Raw genomic sequence first — 18,115 nt, forward strand, 5'->3', positions numbered from 1 at the left:
TGACCGCTACACTACTACTAGGGTGGCCGTCACGAAATTAAGACCTCAAGGTCACCCCCGCTTCCCGCGGTACTCTGGCAGTTAGCGCTGCGATTCGCCCGCCTCATTGCTTTGTTGCCTCATTTACATTCGCCAGCGCCAACTGACTTATTTCTCATGCGACACCGTATCTTCATGTGAGGTTGAAGTCCTTCGTGAAATGGCGCACCGACGTACGTTTGGTAGAGAGCGAAATGGCAAGAGCCTGTGTGTTGGGCTACTTCGGAAATGATCTAAAATTGTATGGAACGTACTGAAGTTTTTACTGGTCTGCCAACAGCGAAACTAGATTTAACAAATTATGCCCACGTTCATAAAACAAAACCTTGTTTTTCGGAATATACTGTTTTCCGTACTAATAGTGCAGTAACATCGGCAGAATCTATAGACTTGGGAACGGGTTTTCATTCTCCAAACAAGAGAATGTAAATTAAATCTGAAACTACTGAACTTGACGATTCTGACAGTGCATAGAACTTCACGCCGATATGACGACAGGGGATAGTATCTGAGAGCTGGAACAAATTAGAGCTCCGTGAAAAAATTCTGGGTCAGAGACTATCGTTCTTTATCTTCCACGTCCACTTGGTTTTTATTAAGAATGTATGATTTTTTAAATTCCGAGACATTGCAGAAGCAAAAACGAAGCTTTGTGTAAAATATAATACGAGCACACGACGAGGTCTTGTATACTTCGATACAGCCTGGATTTCACAAGAACCACACGCGAAGATAAACATTTTGCTCGACTTCTTGGTCTCAAAGTATCTACAGTTACTTTTGTATAGCGTGTAGCGGAGATTTGGGTAATGGGTGCAGCGGCGAAGGGTCAGTCAAAGGCCGCAAATACATTTTCGGGACACAGCCGTCTGAAAAACCTGACGGCGGTATAGAAGTACTCGCGCGCTATCGGCGGCACGGCGTCTCTTAAATCTGCGTTAGTCGGTGACACTATACAGTAAAAGATCGCATTACCGATAATTTTCATAGTTTGAACTTCCTAGCTCTAAGTTTCTATAAGGTTCTACAGAATGCGAACTCATCACCGACGACGGTTTTTTTTTTCATTACACAGGCGGAAAAGTTCCACTTCTGTTACGGGAATTTATTTTTATTCGAGTACTTTTATGTTCTTCCGATAAAATACGTATCGCGGACATCTATAAACTGATAACGTTGATATAATTTGCAGTCCAAATATACATGGTGTTTCACAATGCACTTCTAGATGTCGTAGAGGGGACTTTTAGATCAAATACCGGTAACGTCACCCAACGATGCTGCAGAGCGTCAAATTTATACGTGCCGGCGCCTGTAAATTTATGTGTATACATGATGGAGACTGATAAATATATCTATTCGAGGTTACGCACCTTGGTTCGGAAAGTAAGGAGCTTAAAGTCAAAAGCTAAAATCATTGTGATACTTATCACACTGGAATACTGTTACTGGTACTTTAGTTGCTACAGATGTAGGGCAGGCAACTTTCTGAGGTACTGGTATGGACCAAGACAAACACGTGCTCTAAAATGCATACTTGACCTATGAGCATTTGGTTCATCTTCGATAGTGTGACATGTCTACCGAACACGTGCTCATAGCTCTTAACGTATGCATTTTAGAACCCATGCTTACTAGACATTCCACACAACCACTGAAAGCTGCCTACCTTACAATCTTAGCAACAGAACCGGCACATGTATTCCACTGACATACCTCAACGCTTTTTTGTTATAACTTTCGACTCGTTTCCGGTACAAGGACCCTTACCTCAAATTGAAACCTTTATCTTTCTCCATCATCCTTCAAAGTTTGTAATGTTACAGAAGCACCCTGTTTACAGGATGTAACAAACGTATGGCACTAATTTCACGACATTCCTTACACGTAGACGAAACAAATGTCAACATGGGTCTCAAACGCTTTGTTTTCATGTTACAATTTATTTTCTCGAACTCCATCACGAGAAACACGCTAGAACAAAACGTTAGTTTTAGTTAGTACTCGTGACGTGTAGTTACGCAGTGCACAGTCAGTGGTTTGTTTTACAAGTGTTGCTGACTGGTAAGACCTTACTTTCTTCCACCCAAGCTCAACGGGCAAAGTTATTTCGTAGAGAACTTTCTACCTGATCTGTCAGCAATGTGCCTTTAGCTGTGCGGCGAAACATGCACTTCAACGCTGCAGCACCTAGTTTTAGTGTTAATGTCTGTCGGCATCTAACTGGTTGTGACGCATTTGTAGGTACAGCGGTAGATGTTTACATACTGTGTCCATATATGGAAGGCTACGAAACCATAAATAAACCATAAGCAATACTCCAGGAATACATCAGCGCATCCGAGATTTACCACGATGGCGGGTTGATACACGTATCAATGCCCACGGAGAGAAGTATCTCCTGCGAGAAAGATTCATATAGTATGATGGTGCATTCTGTTCGTGTGCGTTTCCCATGATTGAGTTGGAGAAAGTTTTAACGGGGATACAGAGCGTTTTCAGATCCATGTTCACAAAATTTCTTCGTCTAAGTGTGAGGAATGTGTCTGGCCGTACATTATTCTTACACCCGATACATGACTACATACATTTACAGGTACCGGCGCGTATAACTCTTGAGGCTCTTTAGCGTCGGTGGATGTTTGCGGACACGAGTTTCTATGTAAAATTTGATCTAAGTTCCGTCTACAACATTTAGTAGTGTGTAACATGAATTGTTTGTTTATTCGTATGGTTCACGTGCATTGGCAAAATGCAGATATATGAGAGAATATAAATCAGAATACAGGGAGAAAGCTACATATAAAACTAAATGTCAATATGTAAGTTTCTAATCCATGTAACAGCTGTAGCGTCAGCTCATGTGGTCGCTCGAACTCACCTGAAAGAGGCATTCGTCTGACGTACGTTACTGGATCGAAGCACCAGTTACAAACCGGAGACTACAGCACTCCATTTTGCAAAGAGTGCGCCTCTACCATGCCCAGTGAAAGCTATGTTCAATTTGATCGATTCTGTGACAGCAGTACGACAGTTATACTTTCTGAAGTATTCACGCTCTTCAGGATTTTTAATAAGTTGACCTTTTCTGATCCACAGGTCCCTCACCTCGATAATAGTGGCATCTAGCTGCTCCGCTTGCCGCAACGGAGTGTTTCGTCATAGGTTACGTCTTCCCGTATGGATAATTCCAGGCGCTTCTGTAGTTTTCAGTGTAGTTCTATGGAAGGCCTCGCTTCTACGAATTGGGGGTGGATAGATGTTCAGCAGAGGAACCCAATGAATGAGCGTTGGTCTGGTTGTTCCAACTATTAACTACATAGTTGGAAACATTCTGAATAAGCGATTGTGCTTTTCCCACAGGTTGAGGTAAACATCTTTCCGAAATTTCTTGTAAGGGAAATTTGGTAGAAAATCCGAAGAAATTCTGGTCGTATGTAAAGTACACAAGCGGCAAGACGCAGTCAATACCTTCGCTGCGCAGTGCCGATGGTACTGTTATCGACGACTGCGCCGCTAAAGCGGAGTTATTGAACGCAGTTTTCCGAAATTCCTTCACCAGGGAAGACGAATGGAATATTCCAGAATTTGAAACACGAACATCTGCTAGCATGAGTTTCTTAGAAGTAGATACCTTAGGGGTTGCGAAGCAACTCAAATCGCTTGATACGGGCAAGTCTTCAGGTCCAGATTGTATACCGATTAGGTTCCTTTCAGATTACGCTGATACTATAGCTCCCTACTTAGCACTCATATACAACCGCTCGCTCACCGATAGATCTGTACCTACAGATTGGAAAATTGCGCAGGTCGCACCAGTGTTCAAGAAGGGTAGTAGGAGTAATCCATGTAATTACAGACCTATATCATTGACGTCTGTTTGCAGTAGGGTTTTGGAGCATATACTGTATTCAAACATTATGAATCACCTCGAAGGGAACGATCTATTGACACGTAATCAGCATGGCTTCAGAAAACATCGCTCTTGTGCAACGCAGCTAGCTCTTTATTCGCACGAAGTAATGGCCGCTATCGACAGGGGATCTCAAGTTGATTCCGTGTTTCTGGATTTCCGGAAGGCTTTTGACACCGTTCCTCACAAGCGACTTCTAATCAAGCTGCGGAGCTATGGGGTATCGTCTCAGTTGTGCGACTGGATTCGTGATTTCCTGTCAGGAAGGTCGCAGTTCGTAGTAATAGACGGCAAATCATCGAGTAAAACTGAAGTGATATCAGGTGTTCCACAGGGAAGCGTCCTGGGACCTCTACTGTTCCTGATCTATATAAATGACCTGGGTGACAATCTGAGCAGTTCTCTTAGGTTGTTCGCAGATGATGCTGTAATTTACCGTCTAGTAAGGTCATCCGAAGACCAGTATCAGCTGCAAAGCTATTTAGAAAAGATTGCTGTATGGTGTGTCAGGTGGCAGTTGACGCTAAATAACGAAAAGTGTGAGATGATCCACATGAGTTCCAAAAGAAATCCGTTGGAATTCGATTACTCGATAAATAGTACAATTCTCAAGGCTGTCAATTCAACTAAGTACCTGGGTGTTAAAATTACGAACAACTTCAGTTGGAAGGACCACATAGATAATATTGTCGGGAAGGCGAGCCAAAGGTTGCGTTTCATTGGCAGGACACTTAGAAGATGCAACAAGTCCACTAAAGAGACAGCTTACACTACACTCGTTCGTCCTCTGTTAGAATATTGCTGCGCGGTGTGGGATCCTTACCAGGTGGGATTGACGGAGGACATCGAGAGGATGCAAAGAAGGGCAGCTCGTTTTGTATTATCGCGTTATAGGGGAGAGAGTGTGGCAGATATGATACACGAGTTGGGATGGAAGTCATTACAGCATAGACGTTTTTCGTCGCGGCGAGACCTTTTTACGAAATTTCAGTCCCCAACTTTCTCTTCCGAATGCGAAAATATTTTGTTGAGCCCAACCTACATAGGTAGGAATGATCATCAAAATAAAATAAGAGAAATCAGAGCTCGAACAGAAAGGTTTAGGTGTTCGTTTTTCCCGCTCGCTGTTCGGGAGTGGAATAGTAGAGAGATAGTATGATTGTGGTTCGATGAACCCTCTGCCAAGCACTTAAATGTGAATTGCAGAGTAGTCATGTAGATGTAGATGTAGATGTTTTTATTTCATTTCTCGTAGCAACTGAAATAACGGCATCACATTGTAATTAAAGGGAATATTACGTATTTTTTCGAACTTTTAGTAGTATTTGACAGTTTCACTTACTGGTAATGCTGCAGGGCGGTGACTTGACCACACGGTGCCTGTTTTCGCGATGGTCGCTGTACTACTACTACAACATTGCGTTTAAAATAAGTTGCATCTTGACAGTTCAGTACGGAGCGAGTGACTGGAAGCTTAGTTGCCGTGTGTGCCGGGCGCGACAGCAGGTGGCCACAGTATAATGCCAGGCCTACTCGCCGAAGAACCTGGCAGGCTCGCTTGACTGCTTGAACAGCTAGCCGTGCAAGCCGGCCGATCAGCGACCTTCGTCAAATGATTTTAAAGAAACTGTTCAATAATAAACTGATCCTCGCACATGTTTAATTCGTCAGATTTTAACATGGCAACAAGAGACGATACATATTCCTCAAAACTCGTCTGAGTCCTCCGTGAATCAATGCCTCCTCAACCACCTCCTTGGTATGGGTAATAACTCAAGACCAGTCCTGTATTAACATTTGCAGTGGCTTATTTTGCCAGCATTTGAATCGCTGTGTGCTTAAACTTCTCGTTGGTTTGTCACATTACTTTTCACCTGGGCCCATATACTGTGATTTAAATGAGCATGATACGGTGGAAGCCTCAAACTATGCCCTTTACGTTTAGCCAGCTTAACGACCTGGTAGCGTGATGTTTGGTTTGTGGGGGCTCAACTGCGGGGTCATCAGCGTCTGTACGAAGTCCCAATATTTCGCAGCCCGATTTTTGCACCCTGTCCTGTCTAACCACTGTCACGAATGATGAAACCACAAACACCGAGTCCCCAGACAAAGAAAATCAACCTGGCAAGGGAAGCGAACCCGGGACCCCATCATCCAGAGGCAGCAACACCAGCCACTAGACTGAGCTGCGGACGACCTGGTATCATGAAGTTCCATTAACTTCGCCTTGTACCTCATCCAACATTTCATTTGTTTTACCCTGAGCAAAGCATCTGTTTCTCTCCATTGCATTGTTGGAGATTTGAGCATCACAATGGTGTGGCGTTTTGCCCATTACTATTGAATTCAGAGGAATCAATTTGCAGCACAACTATCTTCACCAACTGGTGAACGGTGATCCTGGGCAACAGTTTTATTGCAGATATCTTCAGACGTAGTGCGCTGTTTGTACTAATGCAACGCGAACGAAACATTTGTTCACCATACCTCATGACTACAGAACATTCCAATGCGACAAAATACGACTTTACAATGAGAGCTGACGAACGCTGACTCATCTAATGCTGCACGCCACGTGGTACTGTTGTGCCAACAGGGGCGTTTTACCCGCCGAAGAGCCGGCGGCGTGGTAGGGAAAGCCGGCTCGCCATTGGTGTTACCTGGACAACGGCGTCAAGTTCCCTATGGTCAGCCAAACGTCAAGTCTGAACCAATTCTAGAAGCACTACACTACTGACAGCTGCAAAATACTAACTCGAATTCTTTACAGGCGAATGGAAAAACTGGTAGAAGCCGACCTAGGCGAAGATCAGTTTGGATTCCGCAGAAATGTTGGAACACATGAGGGGCAATACTAACCTCACGACTTATCGTAGAAAATAGATTAAGGAAAGGCAAACCTACGTTTCTAGCATTTGTAGACTTAGAGGAAGCTTTTGACAATGTTGACTGCAACACTTTCAAATTCTGAAGGTGGCAGGGGTAAAATACAGGGAGCGAAAGGCTATTTACAATTTGTACAGAAACCAGATGGCAGTTATAAGAGTTGAGGGACATGAAGGGGAATCAGTGGTTGGGAAGGGAGTGAGACAGGGTTTTAGTCTCTCCCCGATGTTATTCAATCTGTATATTGAGCAAGCAGTGAAGGAAACAAAAGAAAAATTCGGGCCAGGTATTAAAATCCATGGAGAAGAAATAACTGAGGTTCGCCGATGACATTGTAATTCTGTCAGAGACGCAAAGGGCTTGGAAGAGCAGTTGAACGGAATGGACAGTGTCATGAAAGGAGGTTATAAGAGGAACATCAAGAAAAGCAAAACGAGGATAATGGAATGTAGTCGAATTAAGTCTGGTGATGCTGAGGGAATTAGATTAGGAAATGAGACACATGAAGTAGTAAAGGAGTTTTGCTATTTGGGGAGCAAAATACCTGATGACTGTCGAAGTAGAGAGGATATAAAATGTAGACTGGCAATGGCAAGGAAAGAGTTTCTGAAGAAGAGAAATTTATTAACATCGAGTATAGATTTAAGTGTCAGGAAGTCTTTTCTGAAAGTATTTGTATGGAGTGTAGCCTTGTATGGAAGTGAAACATGGACGGTAACTAGTTTGGACAAGAGAATAGAAGCTTTCGAAATGTGGTGCTACAGAAGAATGCTGAAGGTTAGACGGGTAGATCACATAACTAATGAGGTATTGAATAGAATTGGGGGGAAGAGACTGTGACAACTTGACAAAAAGGGACCGGTTGGTAGGGAATGTTCTGAGGCATCAAGGGATCACTAATGTAGCAATGGAGGGCAGCGTGGAGAGTAAAAATCGTAGAGGGAGACCAGGAGATTAATACACTAAGGAGATTCAGAAGGATGTAGGTTGCAGTAGGTACTGGGAGATGAAGCTTGCACAGGATAGAGTAACAGAGCTGCATCAAACCATTCTCAGGACTGAACAACAACAATACTACTACTACTACTACTACTACTACTACTACTACTACTACTACTACTACTACTACTACTACTCACATGCGCGCCCTCAGACGGGGCGTGGGTGTCGCCGTTGGCCTGTGCCGGCTTGATGGCGGCCGCGTCGCCGCCGTCTTCGATCTTCTCCAGGCGCCCTTCCAGCGGCTGGCCGTCCACCTCTCCCTTCTTCGGCGTCGTCGTGATGTCCACCGACCGCTTGCTCTGCTTGCCTCCCATTATGACGCTCTCAGCTTTACACTCTGCAACAAAGACACATTTCCGCTCATTTCCTGGAGTCAATGCTACAACAAATTAAGCTGTATGTAGAAAGGTTACACACGAAAATGATCATTATCAGCGGTCAGTGTTTTATTGGCTGCTTGTATAAAACGAGGTACACCTGTTTACATCGAAGTTCCGTATACGGCTAGTCGGCGAATTCACAGCAATGATCTAGCACCAACTCACTAAGATTCTCTCTTTGGTTCACAGTGCCTAGGATCGATGCGATTTCAAAACTATACTGGATGTTTTAAACTCCGCAGTCGTTAATGAAGTGTTATTTTAGTGTCATAACCGGTTTCTGGCTACCACGTGCATCTTCAAATGGCTAAGTTTTCGTTACGCAGATGTCTGCTCCTCACGGCACAAAAATATTTGAGTATTAATTTGTTTACAACGTGTGTGCTGTGTGGAAAGAACGTATACATCGACCTAGAAAAACATGGACCACAACGAAACAAATCGCCATCTACGGGAATTTAAACAAAACTATTTTGCAACAAAAATGCGAGCACTTTAGCTAATTTTTATTAATGAAATATGAAAGTGGCACTAAATAGTTCAATGTCCTCCTGCAGTGTGGACCAGACGACGTACTCTTGATCAAAACATCTGGGTAACAAAGTATTCGACATCTTAAGTGGGCATGGTAGTCCAAAACCAAGTATTTGTGGCTGGTTGCGTCATTCAACTAAATTGCAAAACTGTACATAGATTTGGTTATTTTAGTTTGCCCTTATCCATAAGGTACGAGCATATACAATAGGTTCCCAGATATGAGGGGAGTTGCAAAACCTGCCGTACGACTTTCGTAACACTAACATGAGAAAAACTTAACTTCCTATCATACTTGTAAAGTTGAAATTTGCTGTATTTATTACCATTCGTGGTCTCTAGAAGTATGCAGAATATTTGGAGATCTTAAGTTATTGTTGCCAATACTTTTGCGTATTTCATTTGCACGTTGTCAGTTTCGATACAAACCGATAGAAAGGGAAAATGTGTTAGCATTTTTAGAGCAATTACATCTTTCATAATTAATAACATCATCCTCTGAATTAACGTGAAAACTTGTGTGGTTATGCAAGTTTAGGCTTTAAGGTACGATGGTCCTCTTCTCCAGGTCTTTGTTCACATTTCGTCACTCACATCTGTACTCAAGTTATGAATCACTTTCCTGTTTTCAGTCACAAGTTTATAGTATTGCAGATGAGTATCATTTCCCACTGCGCAGCAAAATGCTTCAACACTTTCTGAACGTCAACTACTTTTGCCTCTGCAACAGGCATGTCAATTTTGGCGGGGCTTTGGGTGCGTATGTTTAGTGAAGTGTAACGTTGCAAATCAATAAAATGGAATTAGGTGTAAGGGTTGAAGCACGGTAGACGAATGGCCGAATTCGGCTTATTGAGAGAATGTGACGAAAGTGCGGTTCCACCTGTAAAGGAGACCGCATATAGTACATTAGAGCGACACACTGACTCTACTCGAGTGTTTGATGTTCCTCATTAGGTCGGATTAAAGGAAGATATCGAAGCGATTCGGAGGCGGGCTTCTAGATTATTTACCGGTAGGTTTGAACAACACGTAACTGTTAGGGAGATGCTTCGTGAACTCAAATGGGGATGCCTGGAGGGAAAGCGATGCCTTTTTCGTGAAAACCTATTGAGAAAATTTACAAAACAGACATTCGAAGCAGACTGCAGAAAGATGCTGCTGCCGCCAACATACACTTCGCCTAAGAATCACGAATATTAGAGAGATTAGGGCTCTTACGGAGGAACACAGACGGTAGCTTTTCCCTCGCTCCATTTGCAAGCGCATCAGGAAAGGAAATGATTAGTAGTGGTCCCATACGGTGGCTTGCGGGGTATGCATATAGGTGTGATGTACAACACGTGGGGTAGCTAGCTTCTTAAGTCTGAACTATGAAAATCCGAGAAAGTCTGTCGGGATTATCGCAGGTATCTTAATACTGTTAGATTTTTGTACAATTTGTTGCAAGTGTAACTTCTGCAGGTCTACCACACGCGTGGTAACTTCTCTTATCCTGAATCATTTCCACGATAAAACGTAATGGTTTATAACGAGTTATTTTACATTCACGTCACTAATTTGTAAATATGGCGAAACGCTCAACATTTACAAGTATTTGTCCTTTTCATAAATACTGCAGGCCTACCTGGCGCATTTATGAAAGAAATAACGGCCCAACAAACTTATTTTCTTCCACATGATCACAGCGCGCTTTGTTACAGGATCACTTAGTAATCGTGAAAGCGTTACGGAGATGAGAAACTCCAGTGGAAGACTCTGCAAGAGACGCTCAGTAGCTCGGTACGGGCTTTTTTTGAAGTTTCAAGAACATACCTTCACCGAGGAGTCAAGCAGTATATTGCTCCCTCCTACTTATATCTCGCGAAGAGACCATGAGGATAAAATCGGAGAGATTAGAGACCACACAGAAGCATACCGACAATCCTTTCCACGAACAATACGAGACGAATGGAAGAGTACCCTCCGCCACACACAGTCAGGTGACTTGTGGAGTATGGATCTAGATGAATATAGGAGTGGCTTATTTGCAATGATAATTGTATTCTTGCACTAGAACGATCACGTCCATTTTTGAATCAGAATAAATTTAAGTAATATCACCCGAAGTATGAGTGATGGTTTGATCGTAGTATTTGATAACACATTCAAACTTTACTTGGAAAGTATGTAATGGTTGGTTGACTCGGGGAAGGGCCACAACAGCAGGGTCATCGGTCCCATCTGAATAGGGGAGGAAGTCGGTTGTGCCCTTTCAAAGGAACCATCCCGGCATTTGCCTGAAGCGATTTACGGAAATCGTGGAAAACAAATCAGGATGGCCGGGCGCGGGCTTGAACCGTCGTCCTCCCGAATGCAATTCCTGTGCCCTACCCATTGCGCCACCTCGCTCTGTGGTCTATAACGGAAGGACACGCAAATTTAAATGTGAATGCTCAGACCTAGCAAAGTGAACTAATTAACAAGCAATCAACTAACGGAACTGCAAACGAAAAACAGCATTTTTATTTAAGTCTGGTGCTAAGAATTTTGAATAGTAAAACCAGTCAAGTCGAGCAGACTGACCCTCACAAATGCAGACTAATGAATACGACAGCCAGCTCCGTGCATGCAGTGCCGTCCTTTCAAGAACCTGTTTCTTCGCCAGTATCCGAGCATTCGCAACAGATAGCTGTCTGAAAGAAGAGTTCACAATACCCTGACCTGCTACCGGCCGGCACCACCCTTTCTCCGTCTATCTTCTGCAAAACTGTGAGCCTAAGCAGCGAATACTACTGCAGCCACGCAACTACGAATGTTCCTTCGGCACTGCATCATTTAACGCGTGCTATAGTTATGACTCAGGAAGTACGCAGACGACGTCCAGCGCGTCAAGTCGTTATCGGTCATGCTGCACTTTAAACTGAAGGGTGACACTTCCCGGAAAGTTGTAGCAGTGGCAAGAGTTGCTTTATCACACCCGATTCAGACCACACGAAACGTTGTTACTGGAAATAAACTGCGCAATTAGTGCACTCGTTTGTCCTCACACTGCGCTGTAACCGTCACAACGAATTCCCGTGTTTCGTGTCATCACTTAACTGCCTCAGTCGACTGTCCCGTTACGTGCTGTGGATGTCACTTTCACTATACATCATTTTCTTCAGAAAATCGCTCCTATGTGCACACAACGTGTTTAACATGTTATCAGACACTAGTCAATACACATTCACTAAGACGGCAGTTTTTGTATGGACAGATGAAGCATCCACAGAACAGACCTGCAAACTACGAGAGCTATCCACAAAGTACATTACGTTTTGGAATTAAAAATATAGTATTGGAATTTTTTTTATATACAGATGAAAGGCACCCTTACCTACTACTTTTCTACATAGTTGCCATTTAAATTAAGGCACGTGGTTACCTCTTCTTTTGGGACAGAAAAGGTGTGATTTTTGTGGATTCCCTGGAAAGTCACTACAATAAACTCTCAAAGACTCTGCACAACCTCAGAAGAGCAATACAAAACAAGCGCAGGGGAAAGTTGGGCTCAAAGATCTTGCTGATTCACGACAACGCCCGGGTCCACACGGCAAATGCACTCGTGAAGTTCTCGAATCTTTTAAGTGGGAGCTGTTTCCTCATCCGCCGTACAGTCCCGACCTGGCACCGAGCGACTTCCACTTATTCCTAGCAATGAAGTGGTTGGCTATGCAGCGATTTGATTACAGATTCAAGAAGAGGTAATCACGTGGTTGAAGGCGCAGGCGGCCGAATTTTACGATGAAGGAATTTCCAAGCTCGTCCATCTATGATAATTGCCTTAATTTAAATGGCAACTATGTAGGAAAGTAGTATTTAAGTGTGGTTTTCATCTGTATATAATAAAATTTCCAATACTTTATTTTTAATCCCAAAACGTAATTTACTTTGTGGAGAGCCCTCTTATTACCTTCGGTAATAGACGACGCGTTCTACGAATAACATGTTTCCTATCTGTTGCTCGCTGGTCCTTCGAATCTCAAATTGTTCCGAGATTGCAAAAGTTTTTACGATTTGAAGAAAAAGGTCGAGCCAGCGCACGTGCGCGTGTGATCTAAGGCCCCTACACACGCATCAGCGTATCGGCCGAGAGACCAGTTTCGTGGCAGCCTACCACACGTCCCGAACGACTGCACTCAGCGATTACAGGCGCTGCCCGGTTGTGAATTTTTTCGTTTCACACCAACAAGAAAAGTTTTGCCTCGGCTGTTTTCGAGGTAAGCTGGGGCAAAGAAGTGGCTACATAATGCAAGGAAAGAAATTTACCCACATTGTTAACTGGGAGCTGATTTTCGTAATTAAGAATGGATTAGATGCATTTTGAAGCTCCTGAACATAAAATCTTAACAATAAGATATTCAGAGGATGTTAGATACATTACTATTTCTACTTAGTGCGAGACGTTAAGAGGATATCAAATTCAGTGCGGTTGAATCCACAACTACATTGAATCCCGAAACCTGCAATGTGATTTATAGTTGACTGAGGAAATAACATCACGGCAAACCAAAATAAAAAATGTTCACGTAAACGTTAATTTACTTAGGTATGTAACAAAAGATGACCTGTAAGATTAAGAAACTCAGTTCAAATTCGAATATTAAGACACATGGCGGCGCAAATCTAAAAGCTACAGATATATGAAAAATTTGGCAACTGCCATGACTAATGAAAGTCGCACATTTCCCTCGTTGCAAGGGCCTCTGATGTAGACAACGTTTTTTAAACTCTTATACCAATGAACCAAGTGAGTTTTAGATTTCCGATAAGTGTAGTGAATAAAAGCTAAAAACAAATACAGAAGGTCGATAGACATTTCTTCTACATGTCATACGAAAGCTTTATGAATTCGTTAAAAAGAAAAAGCTCTTGCATCTATGCTCCACGCACGTGTCCCACAAACATCTACGGTCTTTAAATTTCTCCAGAATCTGTAAACTTCGCGCGCCTCGCACCCTGTTACGTACGTTTGGTCAGCATTTAATCCTGCTCGCAGTGATAAAATAACTGGCGGTTGGCCCAACTGTACGTTTTCTTGTGTGGGGTGGGGCAGTCGTCTGGTCCTACCTATGTAGCCCGTATACAGAGTGGCCATAGGTGAAGATGCCCGTGATTGGTTGATTAGCCTTGGCGCCATTTTTCTGCCAAACGTCTCTCGCGCTTCCTATGTTCGCCGAGCGTTTGAGTTGAATTGAAATTCAGAGGACTTTTGGAAACGATTAAAAGGGATTTGAATTGAGAGACTTGTTATGCATTGTGCGTGCATGTTCGTTGTATATTGTTTTTAGTACGTAATTAGCGTTTGCGATCTTTTCGTTTGTACCAGATGTATTCAGTATATGAAAAAAACTCGTAAGCAGGTGTTTACTATATGACATGCAAAAAGTTTGAAGACGTGACAAGTACTAATACGCCTCACTTTTTGCAAGTCACAAGTAAACAACTGCTTACGACTCATCCATCTGACGGAATACAGATACGTTAAATCTTTAGCGTTATTCACTTCCGGTACAAAAATGCTATACACTATTTTTTTGTTTACGATACTTTCATTGCAATATGTCTACTAAACGAACTTTAAAGGTGATACATGCACTGTATCAAATTTTCCTGTGATGTCAGGAAGGTCGCAGTTCGTAGTAATAGACGAAAAATCATCGAGTAAAACTGAAGTGATATCAGGTGTTCCACAGGGAAGCGTCCTGGGACCTCTACTGTTCCTGATCTATATAAATGACCTGGGTGACAATCTGAGCAGTTCTCTTAGACTGTTCGCAGATGATGCTGTAATTTACCGTCTAGTAAGGTCATCCGAAGACCAGTATCAGCTGCAAAGCGATTTAGAAAAGATTGCTGTATGGTGTGTCAGGTGGCAGTTGACGCTAAATTACGAAAAGTGTGAGATGATCCACACGAGTTCCAAAAGAAATCCGTTGGAATTCTATTACTCGATAAATAGTACAATTCTCAAGGCTGTCAATTCAACTAAGTACCTGGGTGTTAAAATTACGAACAACTTCAGTTGGAAGGACCACATAGATAATATTGTCGGGAAGGCGAGCCAAAGGTTGCGTTTCATTGGCAGGACACTTAGAAGATGCAACAAGTCCACTAAAGATACAGCTTACACTACACTCGTTCGTCCTCTGTTAGAATATTGCTGCGCGGTGTGGGATCCTTACCAGGTGGGATTGACGGAGGACATCGAGAGGATGCAAAGAAGGGCAGCTCGTTTTGTATTATCGCGTTATAGGGGAGAGAGTGTGGCAGATATGATACACGAGTTGGGATGGAAGTCATTACAGCATAGACGTTTTTCGTCGCGGCGAGACCTTTTTACGAAATTTCAGTCATCAACTTTCTCTTCGGAATGCGAAAATATTTTGTTGAGCCCAACCTACATAGGTAGGAATGATCAAAATAAAATAAGAGAAATCAGAGCTCGAACAGAAAGGTTTAGGTGTTCGTTTTTCCCGCTCGCTGTTCGGGAGTGGAATAGTAGAGAGATAGTATGATTGTTGTTCGATGAACCCTCTGCCAAGCACTTAAATGTGAATTGCAGAGTAGTCATGTAGATGTAGATGTAGTAGGCTACTATGAGCCTATTGTAGCTGTAAAGAAAGGCATTTAACGAATATTAACCATATTATGTTGTGCATTTGATTCGGAGTGTGCGCTCCACTTCTGGCCATTCAAGAGTCCCGCCCGCAGTTTGGCAGAAAAATGGCCGCCGTATCGTCCGGTTGGCCACTCTCTCCCGATACAAGCTCTAGTCCTACTCACCCGACGTCGACAAGGAAAGTGCATCGGTGGGTCAAAACGCCAATTTGTCCGTCCGTCGGCGCTTGTGCAGGGCCCTTTACGCACGTGGCGTATAACGTTAAAAACAGTTAACGCCCCCACCGCTTACGCGGAGAAAGATTTTTCTTTTGTGTCAGTAACTGCAAGAGAGAGAGGGTGGGGGGGGGGGGGATGACGAGGGTGTGTGTGGTGGGAGGGGGGAGGGGGGGTTGCGGCACGTGAATGGAGAAGCGAGTCAGGAGGAGAGCGGAGAGCGACTTCACCTCTCTCTCAGGTTGACCCTGAAACGCATCTCCACCCTCCCTTGTGAATGAGGCTTGTTTTGCACCAAACGCAGCAGAAAAACAGACGGCATGAGACATTGGAAGAATCGCATGCCAGATTTACTAAGACCATTATCAACGCCCCCCCCCCCCAAGTTACCGATTTTACAAGCTTATTTGTATGCAAAACCGCTCTGAAGTATTCCCTAAATCACTATTTTCAATGAAACCATCAGACAGGACGCTATATTTTCTGTAATTTTCAAAACACCAGATTAGAATAAGACAGAAATCACGCCGGTAAGTAATAATTCAGCTGGTTATGTTACCGTGCTGATGGGAGATTTGTAAATTTCGTCCAAGATCATTTTCATACATATGTTAACCCAAATGCATTCCTCCTCACCCTTCTCTAAAAAAAAAAATGGTTCAAATGGCTGAGCACTATGCGACTTCTGAGGTCATCAGTCGCCTAGAACTTAAAACTAATTAAACCTAACTAACCCAAGGACATCTCGCACATCCATGCCCGAGGCAGGATTCGAACCTGCGACCGTAGCGGTCACCCGGTTCCAGACTGTAGCGCCTAGAACCGCACGGCCCCTCTTCTCTAGAAAAAAGTTACCGATAGTACAAAGCCATCTCTAACTAGTACAGATTAAGAGTAGTAACATCAGGCAATTTTTTGAGAGTCATTACTAATAGTTGGTCCGGAACTCATTAGCTCCAATATTCGCTGTGGTAAATTTAAGGTAAAAATGCAGTAATACTGTGACAGAAGCAACAGTAAAACGGTTGAAATGTCGGTGCTTAGTTATAACCAGAACCATGACAGTACCAGTGAAACTGGCAGCGAAGAAAATGTCACAGCGAACTGTTCACGATCGAGACTGAACTCCCTCTGCCACCGGGCGAAGTACGCGGCAGCCTGGAGAAAACGCGGCTCACCTGTCCCGCTGACTGCTGGAGCTGGCAACGCCGTCGCAACACCTGCTGCTCGACTGACCGAGTGAACGCACGGGAGCTTCCCTGGCGACGTCCTCGCCCCGACTGACGGGCCCGCTTCCTTCGGAACAGCGCAGCGCACCGCGAGATAAGGAACCGCCGCGCCGCGCCGGAAACCGGGAAGCGAAGCGTCCGCTCCGTCTGCGGCCGCTCGGCTACGTCACCCGTGACGTCACCCGCCCGCCGACTGCTCTGACACACTTGGCGTGCTACACACACTGCGCCTGCGTAGCCGTAGGAATGCGGCAGCTCAGCGGAATTCCACGAATGCGACGCGACGCGATGTGATGCGATCAATGCGCTGCGATGAATCACAAGCCGACGGATTAGTCCTCGCCCGTACCGAGAACCAGCGAGCGGTGTGCTGCTGCGAGAGAGACTACTGTCGCGTCTCCTTCGCCAAACTCTTCGTCTCACCATCTTACACCCTATGTCCTTAATTATTTGCTGTGTGTATTCCAGTCTCTCTCTCTTCTCCTACAGTTTTTACCCTCTGCAGTTCCCTCTATTATCGGGAGGTTATTCCCCGAAACATTACCGCCACGTCCTTTCACCATGTCCTTGTGTTTTCCTTATGTTCCTTCCTTCGCGCGATTCGTGGGAGAAACCCACATTCCTTACCTTATCACTCTAACATTTGTCTGTAGCACCAAATCTCGCACGATTAGATTCTCGTCTGTTCCGGTTTTCCCACACTCTATAACTCACTGTTCACTACCTTGCAATGCTGTGCTTAAAATGTACGTTCTCCGAAAATTCTTCCTCAAATAGAGGCCTAGTTTGGTGCTAGTAGACTTCTTTCGGCGAGTAATGCTCGCTTTGCCAGCGCTAGTCTGCTTTGGTTCGCCGTAAGTTATTTTGCTTCCTAAGGTAAGAGCATGTCTTAAGTTCGTCTACTTCAATATAACAAATTTTGTTAAGTTTCTTGCTAGTCTCATTATTTTTGCCTTTTTATAGTTTACTCTCAATCCACGTTATGGACTCATTAGATTGTTCATTCCGTTCAACAGGTCCCGTAATTGTTCATCACTTTAAATGACGACAGCAGCGCCACCAGCGAATTTCCCAATGATGTATATCCTGAATTTTAACCAAATGCCTGAACTTTTCTTTTTTATTTTATTTTTCAGCGATGTAGAAATTGAACAGTACGGGGCGGGAGGAGAAACTACATCTTTGCTTTACAACCTTTTTAATCCGACCAATTCATTCTTGTTTCAATTTTGCCATATACAGACATGGCTGGGGGACCGTAGCTGTTACATAAA

At 43.7% G+C, this 18,115-nt stretch overlaps 1 protein-coding gene across 1 annotated transcript in view; it reads right to left on the reverse strand.

The window, feature by feature from the left end:
• LOC126279030 (calphotin) overlaps positions 1-16,996 on the reverse strand; it is a 151,738-nt gene extending 134,742 nt beyond the window's left edge. Inside the window, exons 1-2 of the mRNA XM_049979424.1 lie at positions 16,791-16,996; positions 7,978-8,177 (exon numbers count right to left, since the gene is read on the reverse strand). Coding sequence (XP_049835381.1) covers positions 7,978-8,154 — 177 coding nt within the window. The 5' untranslated portion in view covers positions 8,155-8,177; positions 16,791-16,996. The remainder of the gene's footprint in view (positions 1-7,977; positions 8,178-16,790) is intronic.
• Positions 16,997-18,115: the final 1,119 nt, after the last annotated feature.

The sequence above is a fragment of the Schistocerca gregaria genome, chromosome 6, assembly GCF_023897955.1.
Source record: "Schistocerca gregaria isolate iqSchGreg1 chromosome 6, iqSchGreg1.2, whole genome shotgun sequence".
In the NCBI taxonomy this organism is placed as follows: domain Eukaryota; kingdom Metazoa; phylum Arthropoda; class Insecta; order Orthoptera; family Acrididae; genus Schistocerca; species Schistocerca gregaria.